The sequence below is a fragment of the Hirundo rustica genome, chromosome 16, assembly GCF_015227805.2.
Source record: "Hirundo rustica isolate bHirRus1 chromosome 16, bHirRus1.pri.v3, whole genome shotgun sequence".
Taxonomy (NCBI): Eukaryota; Metazoa; Chordata; class Aves; order Passeriformes; family Hirundinidae; genus Hirundo; species Hirundo rustica.
The window spans coordinates 2069241-2086156 of record NC_053465.1 but is presented as its reverse complement, the minus strand read 5'-3'; the positions used below and the strand labels follow the sequence as shown (position 1 = coordinate 2086156).

Below are 16916 nucleotides of genomic sequence, written 5' to 3'. Positions count from 1 at the left end.
TTTTGTCAGGATTTAATGGCTAACAACGCTCACAGCGAAGGGAATTTTGCCTTCTCCGGTGATGCCCACATGACCTTTTCTGGTTACTCAGCCAGGGAGGGCAAGGGCAGTTCACACCCCACAACTTGTGGCTTCTCAGCTCCCTGCACTTTTTTAAAAAATTATTTATTCCGTCTTTTTAAAGTGCAAATGCTGCGGGAGAACTGAACTGCTCTGCCACCTGCGCTCAGCAGCGTGAACACCACAGCTCCTGCACGCTCACGCGGGCGCTGGGACTCTAAAAACATTAATAATAAAATAAAAATAAAAATAAAAATAAAAATAAAATTAAAAAAAAAATAAAAAAAAAAAAAAAAAAAAAGAAAAGGGGGAGCTACGAGATCGCTCGCACGAACGCCCGGCAAGGAGCGGAGCCGCGTGGCCACCGCGGTGCCCCTTCCTCCGGGGACCGGAGCCGGGCATCCCCGATCTCAGCGGGTCCGATCCGCTCATCCCTCTGATCCCAGCGGGTCCGATCCCCTCATCCCACTGATCCCAGCGGGTCCCATCCTCTCATCCCTCTGATCCCAGCGGGTCCGATCCCCTCATCCCTCTGATCCCAGCGGGTCCCATCCTCTCATCCCTCTGATCCCAGCGGGTCCGATCCCCTCATCCCTCTGATCCCAGCGGGTCCCATCCTCACATCCCCGGTCCCAGAGGGTCCCATCCTCTCATCCCCGATCCCAGCGGGTCCCATCCTCTCATCCCCGATCCCAGCGGGTCCGATCCTCTCATTCCCCCGATCCCAGCGGGTCCCATCCTCTCATCCCCGATCCCGGCAGGTCCCATCCTCGCATCCCGCGGTCCCCGCGGGCGGAGGCGCTGGCGCGGTGCCCTCCCTGCCTCTCCTGAACCCTTTGCTGCCCCGCCTGCCCCGCGGGCCGTGCGGGCAGGGCCGGGGCAGCCGCCCCACCTCACCCCACCCAGGGCTCCCATTGGCGAGGAGGAAAGTCCAGCACCTCGGGCTGCTATAAATGCACCTATGCTCGGCCGGGGACCGGCACCGACACCATGGGCCGCCGCAGCATCTTCCTCCACCTCCTCCTCCTCGGCCGGCTCCCCGGGCGCACCTGCGGCCGCTCCGCGTCCTCGCTGAGCGCCCTGCGGCCGGCGGAGACGCTGCCCGGGCCGCCCCGCTGGCCGCTGATGGGCAGCCTGCCCGACGTGCTCTGGAAGGGAGGGCTCAAGAGGCAGCACGAGACGCTGGTGAGGCGGCGGGGATGAGGATGGGATGAGGATGGGATGAGGATGAGGATGGGATGAGATGAGAATGAGGCTGAGATGGGATGGGATGAGATGAAGATGCCGCCCCCGGGAGCGCCCCGCACTCACCGCGGGGTTTGTTTCGCCTCATTTCCCTGCTCCGCAGGCTCAGTACCACCGCAGGTTCGGGAAGATTTTCCGCATGAAGCTGGGCGCCTTCGACTCCGTGCACATCGCGGCTCCCTGCCTGCTGGAGGCTCTGTACCGCCGCGAGAGCGCCTGCCCGCAGCGCCTGGAGATCAAGCCCTGGAAAGCATATCGCGACTATCGCGACGAGGGCTACGGGCTGCTCATCCTGTGAGTGGCACCCGCAGCGCACCGGGGAGGCGCCGCAGGGCGCAGCGGGTGCGGGGGGCGGCGGTGCCCGGGGGATGCTGCGGAGCGCTCCCAGCCCGGCTCCGGGGGGGACAGGGGGTCCCGGGCTTGTCCCCGAGGGTGGCTGGAGGACAACCGAGGGATCATCTCCCCCCGAGGATCCCCCGTTGTGCCGTGGGTGCGATGGAGCATCAGTAGTGCACACGCCGCGGGTTCGGTTTTTCGGGTTTTTTTTGGTTTTTTTGGGTTTTTTTCTGTTTTCGTTCTTCTTTGAGCTTCTCGCTCTCCAACCCCGCCGTGGTCGTTTCAATGCAGGGAGGGAAAGGACTGGCAGAGGGTGAGAAGCGCCTTTCAGAAGAAATTAATGAAGCCCGGGGAAGTTGCGAAACTGGATACGACCATCAATGAGGTACCGCGCTCTGAGAAATCCTTTCTCTCTCTCTCTCTCTCCTGCTCCTCGGGAAGCCTGGGGGCATTGAAGCAGATCCGGTTTATCTGGATTGCTTTATTTACTCCGCGGTGATAAATCCGCGAGTTCAGACCCAGATCGAGGGAATAACAAGTACGAACTGATTGCCGGGGTCCGGGACCACGCAGGAACCTGGAGCTGAGGCTGTCTCCACAGAAAAATAGGATTATCCCACGAGGGTACAGGCTCCTGCAAACTGCTTTTCCCCGCTTTTCCTGCATTCAGGAGGGTTTTTTGCCTTTACCCCGTCATTCTTCTGCTCCTCCCCTCAGGGAACACCTCCGTCCTTAACCTCTGTGCTCCTGGGGGAGTTTGAGGAGCATCTGTGACAAACACCTTAATCCCCAGTTGTGAAACCCCAGCGCTGGCCCGGAGTGAAGGATTTCATCCCTGGGAGGGAAGCAGAGTTCATCGAAGCACGAGAGTTGTGTTAGATCCAAACGTTTGTTCACGCAGGGGGAAGATGAATCTTGTTCAAAGAACAGGGAACAAAAGGATTCCTCTCACAAAAGATTGTTATCTGCTTAAAAGGCAGTCGAAACGCTGAATTGCACTGGATTTTTATTAGCTGGTGTAATTTTATTGTATGTTCTTTATTATTTTCTCTCTCTTTTCCCCACCATTTAGGTCCTGGAGGACTTTATGCACAGAATAGATGAGATTTGTGACCACAATGGACAGATGGAAGATGTCTACTCAGAATTCAACAAATGGTCTTTTGAAAGTGAGTCGGATTTTGCCTGAGTGTGGTGCACCTGCCAGGGCATTGCAGTTAAAATACGCTCAGGGATGGATGTGTTGGCTGATTACTTCCAAACTCAGAGCTGCAGAGCAGCCAGGGACTGTCAGTGCAAAATTCACCAGCACAAATAGAAATTCCTGTCTAGCTACCTACATGGCTTAACAAAATTCAAACGTTCGAGTGATTTAGAAATAAAGAAATCGGGGGAATTATGATTTATTTATCTGGAGTGGGATGAGATAGCACACAGCATTTTTTGCCCATCTGATATTTGTTAATTACCAGCAGTGCAGACTCAATGAAATATTCCAATAACGGAGCGTTGGCTGTAGGCAAAGACTGGAAAAATCCCATTTCCAATGTTCACATTGAGAAGTGCTGGAATGAGTTACCAGGACAGAGCCTCATCCTTAGAAACCTTCCAGTCTCCCTGAGGAACCTGCCAGGAATGACACGGGGCAGAAAGTGGCTCAGTGATCCCAAAAAAGGGAGATTTGGGTGTAATGCCTGAACCAGCTCTGCCAGACCCGACTGCTCTCAGCAGCCTCTGGACTCAGCTCCCCAAAGTGGTTTTTTGTTGGTTTTTTTTCCACTGTCAGTGGTGATGACTGCTTTTGGAAAGGGAAGAGTAGGAAGTGACAGCCTGAAAAGAAAGAGGGGAAAAAAAGTCGAGTGGAAAGGGGAGGGGCGTGGGATGCTGCCAGCGTTCACAAGCGGTTTGTGGCTGTGGGAAGGAGAAGGGAATGCTGTGGCGGATGACTCTTCAAGCCCTGTCCTCCTGCCACTCAATTTCCTTCCCTAAAGTCACCAAATACCAGCCAAGTATCCATTTCTGCTGCTCGTGAGGGGATTGGTGGCAACCCTAATTTGTGCAGAACTATTGCTGCTCGGCCCCTCCGCTGGAAACCCTCTCTGGGGCCGAGGCAAAGGAGCAGGAGGTGTTCTACAGCTGCTGCTCTCACAGGTCTGCATCCAGGAGCATCTTCAGGAGGCTCATCCCAGCCATTCCCTGACCATAAACGACGCGTCCCACGCGCCCTTTTGTTTACAGATTTATTTTTAATATCGCCCAAACACAGGCATCTGTCTGGTGCTGTACGGAAAGAGGTTTGGCCTCCTGCAGCAGGACGTGGAAGAAGAAAGTCTGAACTTCATCAAGGCTGTGAAAACGGTAGGGAAGGGTCTCACCTGGGGCTGGGGTGATTTTATTTTTCCCCCTGCTGTTAATGAGAGGCAGCAGTTTAAAGGAGCCAGCTGGAAAAAGCAGCTCAGGCTTCTGTGCCCGGCTAATCCCGAGCCTGTTCCTCCTCTGGGGAACGCCCTAGGGTGACAGGGAGAGCGCTGAGGGGCCAGCAGGGCAATCCTGGAAGGAGAATTGCCAGCCTGGCTGGTGACTCTGCTCCTCTGCTGCCGTTTCTGGGGTTGTGCGCACCCCCGGGGTTTGGGGTTACTCGTTCCTGGGGCTCTGGGGTACAAACCTGCCTGATTTCTGTCCCCAAACACGGGCAGCCAGCCCTGCCTCGGTTTCTGTCATCAAGGGAGAGAGAGGCCCTGCCAAAAAATCCCTTGTGCCACTCGCAACAGGAGCCTGAAATAAATAGGATGCATTCCCTACTGAGGAAGATCCTGGCTGTCCCTAATTTTTACCTGGATATGCCCTAAGCAGGCTGAGACCCATCCTCTCTGTCCAGGATGGAAAATCCACCAGAATTTTGCCCTCCTGAAAATTTCCCCCTTCTTCCCAGCCTCCTATCATTCAGGGAGAGCAAGTGGATGGATTTAAAGAGGTTAAAGAGAGGTTTCCCCACCTCTTTCCCCCCACAGATGATGGCCACCTTCGGGATGATGATGGTGACCCCTGTGGAGCTGCACAAGGGGCTCAACACCAAAGTCTGGCAGGCTCACACCAAAGCGTGGGATGATATATTTAAAACAGGTCATTATTTAACCCAAATTTATCTCCTTTCCCTTTATCTCCGTCTTCTCCTTGCTGGAATTGATTTTTTTTTCTCCACACTTGCTGCCGTCCTGTGCTGCTGTAAATCCCCGCCTTCAGCAGGGATTAAAACTCCTCTGCTGTGCCTAAACAGGGATTTATCCCCACAGGGGAGCAGTTCTCAGTGCCTAACACCCAGGCTCTGGGGCAATGCCCACCTCCCAGGGAAACCCCAGGATCCTGGGAGCCAGCAGTGCCATGGCACCACTGTAATCCGTCAGAAAAGTGAATTAAAAATGTGCACTCTCTTTGAAGGCATAAATGAAAAGGGGGTTCCCTCAAACACTCGTTTTCTTGAGAAGCAGAAACTGTGCGTGCAACCAAAAAGAAATTCTAGCTTTCTGAACAACCTGCAACACAGTTGTAAATCTTAAAACCAGAAGCAATTTAAATAATAAGGTGCAGTTTTGCTTTTTGACAACATTTTTTGACTGTTTAAAATGAATTTGCCTTCCGAGTTTAAAAATTATTTAAGCTTCAGGTGTGAAGTTAAGTTTGTATTTTTAATATTTTTAAATTTCATTAATTTTAACGGTGAGAGGCATAACTAAATGTTGAGAAAGCTTTGGGGAGGTTGTGACACTGGGATATTTCCCTTGGGTATTTGAGTCCCTAGGCTTTTTAACCTGCGGGTCACACGCTCACCTATCTTATTGCTTCTTAGTTTATGGGCTCTAGGAAAGACACTTTAAACCAGTTTTGCTCAGAAAAACCAGTTTGGCACCTTCACTCAAAATGAATAATTCCTTACAGGAACAGCTGGGATAGTCATGAGCAAAATCTGTTTATTTTTATTTTAAAAAAACCTCAGCATGTCGAAATCTGGCATCTCTTTGTGCCTTCCCCTGTTAAATCCGAGGTTTACATTTCCCCTCGGGGGCTCTGGGTGCTAAATCCCTTTGATGTTTTTTAACACCTTGATCCCCTTTGAAAACCCCAGGTAATTAATTTTACACCCTCGTGTTTCTGTTTGTTAAACATTCCCCTCAATGTGTCACTGATTTCCTCCTCTAATTTAAGAGAGTAGAATTCCTCAGAGGTCGCAGGAGCTTCTCTGTTGAAAGGCGACTTTTGGGACTGAGTGATTTTGTTTGAAGAGTGAAAATACCATCTTTAATTCACTATAAACACACTCACTATTTACCCACTGCTTGAAAACAGAGCACAGCTCGGCACTTCTGTAAAACCCTGCGTGGAAAACGTAGGTTTGCTGTAATTTTTATGGGATTCTGAGCGATCTTCCCTCAATCCTGCCCTCCTCAGCCAAGCACTCCATCGACTGCCGGCTGCAGAAGCACTCAGCCAAGCCCCAGGAGGATTTTCTGTGTGACATCTACTCGGGGGGACACCTGTCCAGGAAGGAGCTCTACGCTGCCATCGCCGAGCTGCAGATCGCCGGCGTGGAGACGGTAAAGCTCATTTCCAAAGGGTTTAAAACCCTCCCAATTCCCTCCTTAGCTGCAGATCGCCGGGGTGGAGATGGTAAAGCTCATTTCCAAAGGGTTTAAATTCCCCCAATTCCCTCCTTAGCTGCAGATTGCCGGGGTGGAGACGGTAAAGCTCATTTCCAAAGGGTTTAAAATCCTCCCAATTCCCTCCTTAGCTGCAGATTGGTGGGGAAGAGATGATAAAGTTGATTTTCCCCAGGTTTAAATTTCCCCCAGTTCCCTCCTTAGCTGCAGACTGGTGGGGAGGAGATGATAAAGCTGATTTTCCAAAGGGTTAAACATCCCCCAGTTCCCTCCTTAGCTGCAGATCTCCGGTGTGAAGATGGTAAATCTGATTTTCCAAAGGTTTAATTTCCTCCCAGTTCCCCCCTGCCTTCCACAACCCGACCACCAGCACACCTGGAAGTGAGTTAACCCTGAAGTTGCCTCAAGTAGCACGTGGGGTTTTTTACCTGAAATCCTTGGATTTTTAATTCTGGAGGACAGCTGGGACTTCCCATAACCCCTCAGGCTGTCAAAATTCCAGAAAGCTGTGCCCAGCCCATAAACGTGGCTCTGAATTTTGGGCAACTTCTCCCTTCTGTGCCTGCAAAAGGAGGACTTAACCTTTCTTTTTGCCTGGTTCCAGACAGCCAACAGCTTGCTGTGGGCTCTGTACAACCTTTCCCGCAATCCACACGTCCAGCAGAAGCTTTTCCAGGAAATCCAGAGAGTTTTGGCCGCCCAGAAGATCCCAAGTGCTGAGAGCCTGAGGGATATGCCTTACCTAAAAGCCTGTCTGAAAGAATCCATGAGGTAAAAATTCCCAAATAACTCCCAAAAACCCCGCCGAGGTTTCTACCAGCTTCTTGGTAGAGGGGGGAAGGAATTTTCCAGCAGGCAGAATTTTGTCCATCTTGCTGTTTGAGGGGAAATAGGAGAGATAGAAGGAGGAAAATTGCTGGGAGTTTAACCCGTTGTTCTCCTCCCCTGCAGATTAAGTCCATCAGTGCCTTTCACCACTCGCACCATCGACACGGAAATGGTTCTGGGGAATTACGTGCTGCCCAAAGGGGTAAGACAGTTAATTCAGTTTATTGGGATGCTTTTCTGTTCATTAATTGCCCTGTAAACCAGAAAAGCTGCTCATATTTCAGTTTCAAACTGGCTTTGCCAAAGTGCCAGCCTCAGGATAAGGAATGAGGGATTCACCCCAAGGATTCCCGTGAGCACAAACCCACCCCTGCCTGCGCTGCTGCTTGGACTCAGACAGAAACATTTGCCTGAAATAATTTCAATGTGCTATTCCAATTTTATTTTTATTATTTTTTTTCCCCAAATTTTCCCATGATTCTCTAAGGAAACCAGGACCTCTTCTAGGTTCCAATGAATTTTTGGGGAATGGCATGACCTCACCTGAGGAAGCTGCTGCTCTAGGTTTTCCCACCCCGGAGCTGATTCCCTCTGGAGCTCGGGGTTGATTTGTGGAGTGATTCTCCCTCTCTTTTTGCTGCAGACGGTGCTGATGCTCAACAGCCACGCCCTGGGCTGCAGCGAGGAGTACTTCAGGGGCTGGGCTGAGTTCAGGCCCGAGCGCTGGCTCCAGAGGGGCTCCATCCATCCCTTCTCCCACGTCCCCTTCGGCATCGGGAAGAGGATGTGCGTGGGGCGCCGCGTGGCAGAGCTGCAGCTGCACCTGGCCCTCTGCTGGGTAAACACCCCGAAAATGGGAATTCTGGGATGGGGAGACGCTCCTCCGGTGTAGCAGGGTGGAGATGGGTGGTGGTGGCTGCTGCCCTCCCCAGAACGCGTCCCTCGTGGAGCAGCTGCGCGGGTGGCGCACAGCAGCCGCTCAGAGCGCGCTCACACCACCGACGGGTCGGAGCAGAGAGGCAGGAAGGGTCTCCTGTGTAAAGCTCCAGCACGGTTTGTTTTGCAGATTCCTGCCGGGGGGTTTTAGGCGCAGAAAGACCCAGCTAAGGGAGGGTTCAGGGTTAAATGTGGGGTCAGGAGCCAGTGGTGTGAGGGCACGGGGTGGTGCGAGGGCAGTGACCTATGGGGACACGGGGACAGGCCACCAGGGCCACCACAGGCATGGGGACACGGGGAAAGCAGGAACCTGGAGACCTGGGACAGCTGTGGACAGCAGAGGCAGGCAAGGCGCAGGGGCCAGCGGGAAAAGCAAACTGAGGTGATTTCCGTGATGCTGCCGGGCGCCCTGGGGGAACCCTTTTGCTCACCCTGAGCCTTGAGGCTTTCCCAAAGCCTGCGGCAGATTCTTCCGAGGCACGGCCCTGGAAGCTCCCCTGGCAGGCTCAGGGCTGTCCCCAGCCCGGCTGATCAGACCCAGACTCGATTGTTTTCCTGCAGCTGCTCCGTAAGTACCGGGTGGTGGCCACGGACCAGGAGCCGGTGCAGACGCTGCACTCGGGAACGCTCATCCCCGGCCGGGCGCTGCCCATCGCCTTCCACCCGCGAGCAGGTTCGTGCACGGCCCCGGCAGGGTTCAGCTGGGCTTTTGGTACAAATGGGAGTGTGAGGCGGCGGATGTTTGTCTGCTCTTCCTTCTCACGGTGCCAGAGCCATCCTGATTCATTATCTTAACAAATTAAATGCCATCTTCATTCAGAATTTGAACAGGAAATATCCCATATTGCGCACGCATCATTGGCTCTGGAGATGATCTTATATCCACATTTTCTCTCCACAAATCAAAAAAGGGGAAATCAACATAAACCCGCTGCTGGAGGAAATAACAGCCAGTGGCTGGTTAGAACTTCACCACATTCCCAGGAGATATTTCCTGGAAAAGAGCATTTGATCTTGGGCATCTATTTGGAGATTAAAAAGAAGATGCCTTAGTGAAGGAACTGCTCACTGCAGAGTTTGGAAAAGAAAACTTCATTTCAGGCAGAAGGACAAAGAAAAATCTGTCTGAAAATAGTCACGCAGTTTACAATATAACTATATAATAGTTGCAACTTTTTAGGATTTTCTCTCTCACAAGTTTATACAAATGAGCTAACACAATAACTTACTTTTGGAGGAACCTAAATTGAAAAAAGCAAGTCTCTGATCTAGAATTAAATCCTCCAATTAGAAATCGGGGACATTTCGATACTGGGGAAGTTTTTTGTCAGCCAACACCCCAGGAAAAAAAAATATCTCCCAGTATGATCTGAATATTCACTCCTTTGACTGGAGTTTGTTCAGTGCTGTTTGCTTTGACATAGTCACTATAAAGATCCTTTTATTTGCTCAATACAGGTTGCAAAAAATAAAGGACAGCCCTGCTGCTGCCTCCTCTGAAAAGAGAGACATCAGCCGTGCAAGTCAAAGCTCTGGAGGCTCCAGTAACCGGGGAAGAGCTGCACCACATCCCTGGAACCAGGAACAGCACCGGGAAAAGCTCCCAGACTGTCTGATTGGGAAAATGCGCTTAGAGGGAAAGAAACAGGCCAGGTGCTTTGGCAGAGCTGTGGAAATCCAGGGGTTTAGTGCAGCTGAGGGGCTGTTCAGGACGAGCAGCCCTGCAGGTTGTTTCCCAGCCCGGTCTGAGGAGAGCTGCCTCCAGTCCGGGACCAGGCACGGCTGGACCGGCCCCGGCAGCTCAGACTGGGGGAGCAGAGTGCCTCAGAGCTCCTCAAATCACCATGAGAAGGGAGTGGGGAGTCTGGAAAAAGGCTAAAACAGGGCTGGAGGATTGGGATCATGAGAGAAATGCCTTTCCTTGGCATCCTTCAGTGCCTGGGTAGGAGGGAAATAGGGACAAATGCGCCTGACAGGATTGATTGCTCCGCTTTGAGCAGTCGCAGTCTCGTGCCTGTCACACCCTCTGCTCTTCCCCGCGGATTTCCATCCCTCCAGCCCCTGCACAACCCATTTTATCCCACCCTTACAGTAAAACTTCGTGGTCTTTCACTGCATGAAAAGGCCTGATCCAGAAACGGAGCCACTGGAATCCCATGGGTTCTGCCTCTGCGGAATGATGATTATCCTAATAGGATACTTACAGGAGATTAATGACCAAATTATGCTTCCAAGGACAATTCCCTGGGAAATGAGGGCCCTAAACATTTCCAAGGGGTTTGTTTCTCATGGAGGCTGCAGTATCTGAAGGTTCAAATTGTCACTGCCCTGCATGCAATGCTGGATTTTGGCTGTTATGGTCGCTGGTTATACACCTTTGCAGTTTCAAGTACAGTTTTATCTCTCTATAGATAACCCTGGATATTTTTTTTTTTTTTTTTTTTACATGCTGAAATGATGCAAGTTCTTAGTATTTGTTGGTCTGTCTCTTGTTTTTTCATTTGTTTGTTCTCCTCTGCTGTGCTCAGACGTGTAAATGCACCCCCACAAAAATGTATTAAAAATTTGTGCGTTATCTGAATATTTCTAGGCAGTTTTGTAAGGAAATAAAGAGTTCTATTTTTCTTTTTTCTCTAGAATCGGTCTTTCATGATTTATTTCAAAGTCTTTGCAGCTTTACAAAAGAGGCTTCTGCATCCTTGGCACAGTCTGAACACATTTCTGCCCGGCATGGAGGCCCCAGGGATGGGATTGGGATGTTTCTCTGCCGTTAGGACAAGATAAAATCCATAGAAAGCTCAGAGGAAGGATGAAAATAGCTTGAATTTCTGCAGAATCAGAAGAAATTATGCACATTTTAAAAATGCCACCCCTCGGCACCATTCCTGGCAGGGTGAGGGTGACACTGAGAGCGAAGAGGGTGGGAAATCAATCCCCAGGGAGCTCGTGCTGAGGTGCAGGTCCCTGTGGGGGATATACCCAAAATCCTGGGACAAAACCCCCCACCAAGGCTCTTTTTCCAGCACTATAAATTCATCCTGCTGCATTAGAGCCGATGGAGCTGTGCCAATGTGGAACAAGTGCGAAGACAAACAGTTTGTTCAATTCCAGGCGTCTCTCGCCGCTCACAAGCGCTCTGACGATTTAACCTTTAGAGGCAGCCAGGGAGAAGTGGCGTTATCTCTCTGAACTCACCTTGACATCCTCGTTATCAGCTGTTTCGAAACCCCAGATTGCTCCTGAGCAGTAACTCAACTCAGCTATAAGGTTGATATTTACTGGACTGCTCAGGGTTTTTGCTATTTAAATCTGGTGGACTCCAAGATCCTCGCGGGTGTTGCTGTGAGGGAGGTTTTGGTCGACTCTGTACAAGCTCAGCTACAGATCTGTGCTCTCTGCTGGGTGACCAACAGTCCAATAACCACTGACCTGGAAAATTGAGTTCCGGAATCTTTGGAGCTTCCCGGGTTCCTGAAGTGTGCAGGGAACTTCATTAATCTCCTACCTCCGAGTAAATGTCCAAAGCAATTTACTTAGGAAACGGGTAATTATCAAACGGCACAGACAATGAGTGACCAAGCCAGACTTCCACATTCAGAAAGCAGCAGAGCTTTCTCTTCCCTCGAGTTTCCGGAGCAGAAACCCAGCCCTGGGATTAATAAATACCTGAGAAACCTTTTCTGCCCAGCAGGATAAATCCAGCGCAGTCCTTCGCTGCTTTGACACGAGTCCCTCATTCACAATTTCCATTTCAGCACCACTTCCCTGCCACCATTTGCTGCAGTCTCTCCTCAGAGGAAGGCAGCTGGATCATAGCTTTGATGGAATTAATTGGCCTCCACATTCCCTGCCCCAACAAGGAAGGGAGAGAGGTTTACCTGTCCAAAAGGAAGTGAATTCTATTCAGGCTCTGGGCACGTTGGAATTGAAAAGGCAAGGTTGGAGCCAATAATCCGTGGGGTTTTTTTGTGGGTAATGCCAGGCTTAAGGTCTGCCAATCTGGAATTTTTGATCTGTGCTCTGTTCCAGACAAACTGGTGCCCCACAGCTCTGAGTCAGGCCCTGCAGAGGGGTTTAGGCACCTTTCCCTGCTCCCATCAGTGACAGACAACGCTCAGGTTTGTCCCCTCCAGCCTGAGCAGGACCTTTGTGCTCAATCACCAGAGGAAGAATTTCATTAATACTTTAATTTAATGCTTTAATTAATGGGGCAAAAATAGCCCCCCGCCCAAAAAAAAAAAAATTAGTTCTGTGAATTGTTCACAGCTGAAGTTCATTTCAGGACAAATGCTCAGAAAATTCATCCCACGCCTCATTTTAAAGATGTGAAACTTCCTTTTTAATTCAGTGGCACTGCGCTTGGGTGGGTGGGGTTTTCAATGCATTATCACTTCATAGAAAGGGGGAAAGTTGGGCGATTTTCAGTCCTTTGTGGCACGTATCTTGAAAATTCATGGAAGAGTTGTAGCTTTAGCAGAAAATGCTGGTTTTGGCTTCTGATAATTGAAACCAGAGCTTCACTGAGGTTGAAGCTACCAGCAGCTCTTTAACCACTTACCCTGGCTGTGTGGATTCCTCTGAGAGTTTTTTTAATGTCTCCTTTCAGGCAGGGCTTGGAGAAAAGTGTGACTATTATATTAAGAAGTTGAGCATTGTGCTTATTCACTTATATTTATTCTTGGGTGTTTCTGGGTATCAGAGTTGAAGAGAGTGAAAAGCAGAGAGTTTTTCTTTCTTGTCTGTTTATTCACCTAGAACTTCATTAATGCCTCATACAATTCCTGTGTGGATTTCATCTCCTGTATTCCCACACTCTTTGCTAGCAGAGGATGGACTTCATTGACTTTCAACTCTTGTCCACGGTTTTTATCTCAGTGCTGTGATCTTTGAGGCTTTGGAACAACCCAACAAGATAAATTTCAGCTGTAGGGCTTGGATCCAGAAGGAATTTTAGAGAACTTCACATTGCAGGGTTTGGATGGAGCTGCACACTTATGGAGCAATAATTCCTGACAGGAAGAGCAACAACGAGGCCTCTCCATAAAACAAAATACTTGTCTCCGAGGGACAGTGTCAAAACAAGTGTGGAATGGAATGCGTTTAATAATCAGGGGAAATTATCCCGTGCTTTCCTGGGCACGTTCCTCACAACAAGTTCAAACTCTTTTCCTCTGATCTTCCATGTGTTGAGTGAACTCCAGGCAGGGAAAGGAAGGGAAGGGAGAAGGGAGAAGGGAGAAGGGAGAAGGGAGAAGGGAGAAGGGAGAAGGGAGAAGGGAGAAGGGAGAAGGGAGAAGGGAGAAGGGAGAAGGGAGAAGGGAGAAGGGAGAAGGGAAGGGAGAAGGGAAGGTGCTGGAGTCAGCTGCTGGCAGGGACAACAGCAGGGCAATAAAGGGGAGCCAGGAGGACAAAAATTACCCAAATTGGAGTCAGCACGTCCATGGTACTTTACCCTCCACTATCAATTGGGGTGTCCCGAATGGAAATCAGAGTCTCATCTGATTCATGCTGCTGGTGGACTGTGCTCCACGCAGGAGCAGGAGATAGCAGAGAGGCAGGGGAACGCTCCGGGTCTCACTGCGGATGCACTTCCAGCGGCGCGGAGTTAACTCGGGGTGAAAAAAGGGAGAAGGCTCTCCAGCTTTAATGGAAGTAAAGGATGGAAGGGAATGTTTGAGAGGCTCGGGCAGAGTGGGTTGCGCCCAGCCAGGCTTCCGAGCTCCCTCAGAAAAGCCCTTCTTGTTATCTCAGTGCCAGCCACGGGAACCCGGGGAGTTTTGCAGGTGAGGTCAATGCCTGGATCAGGCTCTGTCCCATTTTTCTCCAGGGCAAAGGTTCCCAGATATCTGCTCAGGGGTCAGCCAGGAGCCAGCTCAGCCACGGGCAAAGGCCACCCCCTGCCCAGCGCTTGGCAGGGACACCCAACCTCGGGCTGCAGACACCAAACACGCTCCCCAAACTGCTGGGGTGGAATGTCTGAACGTCAGCAGAAAGCACAGGAGAGAACCTCAGCTGGGGCCCAAATCTGGGTCATTTTAAATGGGAGCAGAGGTAGAACAAGGAGGAGTTTGGGAGCAAGATTCTGGGCAGTATAACAGGATAATTGGGATCATCCACACCCTCTGCTCCGTTCAGGAGGTGCCAAGTTTTGGTGCTCTGGAAGAATCCTGCAAGATTCTGGAATAATCTTTGATCTGTGCTCTGTTCTGGAAGAATCCTGTCTTCCCTCTGGCTGTGGTTGAACGTCAGAGCAAGAGGCAGGAAAAGCTTTGATGCATGTTGCTCCTCGTAACATCCAGAATTTCAGCACAAGTGAAAAGCTTCAAAGCAGACTCCACAAAAATAAAATAAGCACGGAGAAGAAAACAGGAGATATTTCATATACAGTCAATGTTATAAAATTCTCAAGCAACTGCACACCCTGGACATTCTTATTGGGAGCTTCCACCACCACTGGGGCTGGCACTCCGTGCTCTGGTTTAGGTGACAAGGTGGAGATTGGGCAGAGGTCGGACCCTTGGAGCTCTTTTCCAATCCAGATTAATCTGTGGTTCTGTGATTCAAGACACACAAAGGGAAGCTGGCTCCGTAAGAGATCAGGAATTTGGTTTTCCTACGAAAATTCCATATTTCAAAGTTCACCTCCAAGTGCTCCCTCATGGAAAGGCTGATAAGAAGGGCAGGCTGAGGGAAGCATTTGCAGGGTAGTGAAATATCCTTTTATCAGATGTACTAGTTCCAGAAGGAGTGGTGCATCTACCTGTCTGTTAAACACCTTTTTGTGTGCAGATTGAAAGGGATTTTCTGGGGGGCAGAAAGAGACACAGGGTGACAGGAAGAATTCAAGCCCATACCTGTAAGGATATTTTATTTCTTGACCTCTTTATAGATGATGCTTCCATTTAGACACAATTCATGAACGGGAGTTAAACTCCCCTGAAATTGAGAGAGCTGTGCCCTGGGAGCTGCTCACACCAATCCCAAAGGAGAGGGTAGCTGGGGGAACTTTTTAGGTGTGGTTTGCTGGCCTGCAATAAAAGCCTGAGGAGATTGCACCCCAGGGAACTCTGTGGTTCACCGATTATGAGCCCTCGTCCTTCACCCCCTTTCGTGAGCAGGGATCCTGGGACTTTGATCCAGACAAAAAACTTTTTTTTGTGCAGGGTTGCTTTTAGCAGGATCACAGGGCTGCTCTGACTCACCTCTTGGCTGCAGAGTTGCTGGAGTCAACAGCAGGAGTGTGGCACCAGCTTGGATCTGGGGACGAGACCTTGCAGCTGGGAAGGGCGAGAACATCCCCACGTGCAGCCACAGGAGCCAGGAAGATCCCCAAGGCCCCTCTTAAGGGAACTTCAGCTGCTGAATCATTTAATTTGAGATGCAGCCCCTCAGGTTCTTAACTATTAAAGTGAAATGAAGCCACCCCAAACCAGCAGGATTTTAGTTATTTGTTCCGAACACTAAAGTTTCACTTTGGATACGCAAGAACCTCTCTCAGGAGGGCACTTCCCTTCTGGTCTGAACGGGAAAAGAACTCATTTTGCTGAGTTCTGAACTGCTGAACAGTGCTGAACAGTGGCCAAACAATTTCCCAGCACAGGGCCAGGCTCCAAGGGAAGCCTGGCGAGGGAAGGTGTGCCCCAAGACATTTTCCAGGCAGAACAGAAGCTCCAAGTGCAGCTGATTCATAACTCCTTGCAAAGTTCTTCTCGCCCAAAGGCAGGATTGAAAAGGGAAACTCATTGCTTAGAGAATCCGAGCCAACAGATAACCACGGCAGTGGGGGAAGTTTTATTTGTCTGAGGATACCAATGAATGGAATAAAGGTTTAAAAATAGCACACTGTGCTGCCTGCAGGAGCTGTTCAGGGAGGGACGTGGCTGATGCCAAATGTTTCATCTGCATTTTGATCCAGCAGCAGGCTCTGGCTCGTGCCCTCACAAACACAGAGCACAGAGGGGGTTTTTTGCACATTCAACATCCCCTGGGGAAGCTGCTGCTTCCTCCGAGCCCCTCTGGGGTTGTGCTTGGCACCCAAAGCGGTGCCAGACTGGAAAACTTTTTTTCCTTGTCAAAAAAGATTTGTGACATGGAGAGAGAGAGAGGAGTGCGCTATTTATAGAAGTCAACAGCATCCATGGGGGAAAAAAAAAAATAAAAATAGAGGGAGAAACTGGAATTTCTGGGGGAAATCAGAGCCCCAGAGGCAGACAGAGATGTGGAAATAACATTTTCCTGAGGAAGGCTCAAGCAGAGGGGGGTCACACAGTGTCAGTGCCTCATTGCAGCCCTGCTGAAGGACAATGGGAACCAGGTGTGCTATTTTTATAGACAATCCTCAAATTTAAAATTCTTCTGTGCTTGAAAACCTGACTGAAGCGAAGGTGTTTTTTTAATGAAAGTTTGGGAAAGAGAAAACGCATCAGCTGGATGCAAATCCACTTGGAAGGAATCTTTCGGAAAACTTGGAGCTGTTTTTAGGATGAGCAGGGCTGTTACAAGAGCTTCCTCCAGGACAAAGATTTTTTTTTCTTCCAGTCAAGCTCCAAACCTGCATTTTTCAACATTATTATGTCAACAGCTCCTCATTTTCAGTTTGAAAGGGCATTTCATGAAAACCACCTCAGTCCCATGGCATGTTTTGATTTTTAGAAAGCTGCTCCACCCAGACACCTTCAGGCTCAGCATCGCCAGGCCCAAGTCAGCGCCATTAAATGGTGGGAAAACCTTGGACAGCCTTGGTCTGAGCAGGAAAACTTTACTTCTGCCAAAAGCTGAGCCTTTTTGATGCATGGACAGCACTTCAACTTTCAGAAATATGCAGCCATTTCTACCTTGCCTTTGCAGGCAGAGTCA

At 50.1% G+C, this 16916-nt stretch overlaps 1 protein-coding gene across 1 annotated transcript; it reads left to right on the top strand.

The window, feature by feature from the left end:
• Window positions 1-1129: 1129 nt before the first annotated feature.
• On the top strand, window positions 1130-10500 carry LOC120760156 (1,25-dihydroxyvitamin D(3) 24-hydroxylase, mitochondrial). Its single transcript, XM_040080114.2, has 12 exons — window positions 1130-1245; window positions 1409-1599; window positions 1933-2026; window positions 2714-2810; window positions 3908-3999; window positions 4653-4764; window positions 6088-6233; window positions 6901-7067; window positions 7248-7326; window positions 7768-7962; window positions 8622-8733; window positions 9519-10500. The coding sequence occupies exons 1-12, from the start codon at window positions 1186-1188 to the stop codon at window positions 9530-9532; spliced, it is 1359 nt and encodes a 452-aa protein (XP_039936048.1). The 5' UTR covers window positions 1130-1185; the 3' UTR covers window positions 9533-10500.
• The last annotated feature ends 6416 nt before the right edge of the window (window positions 10501-16916 follow it).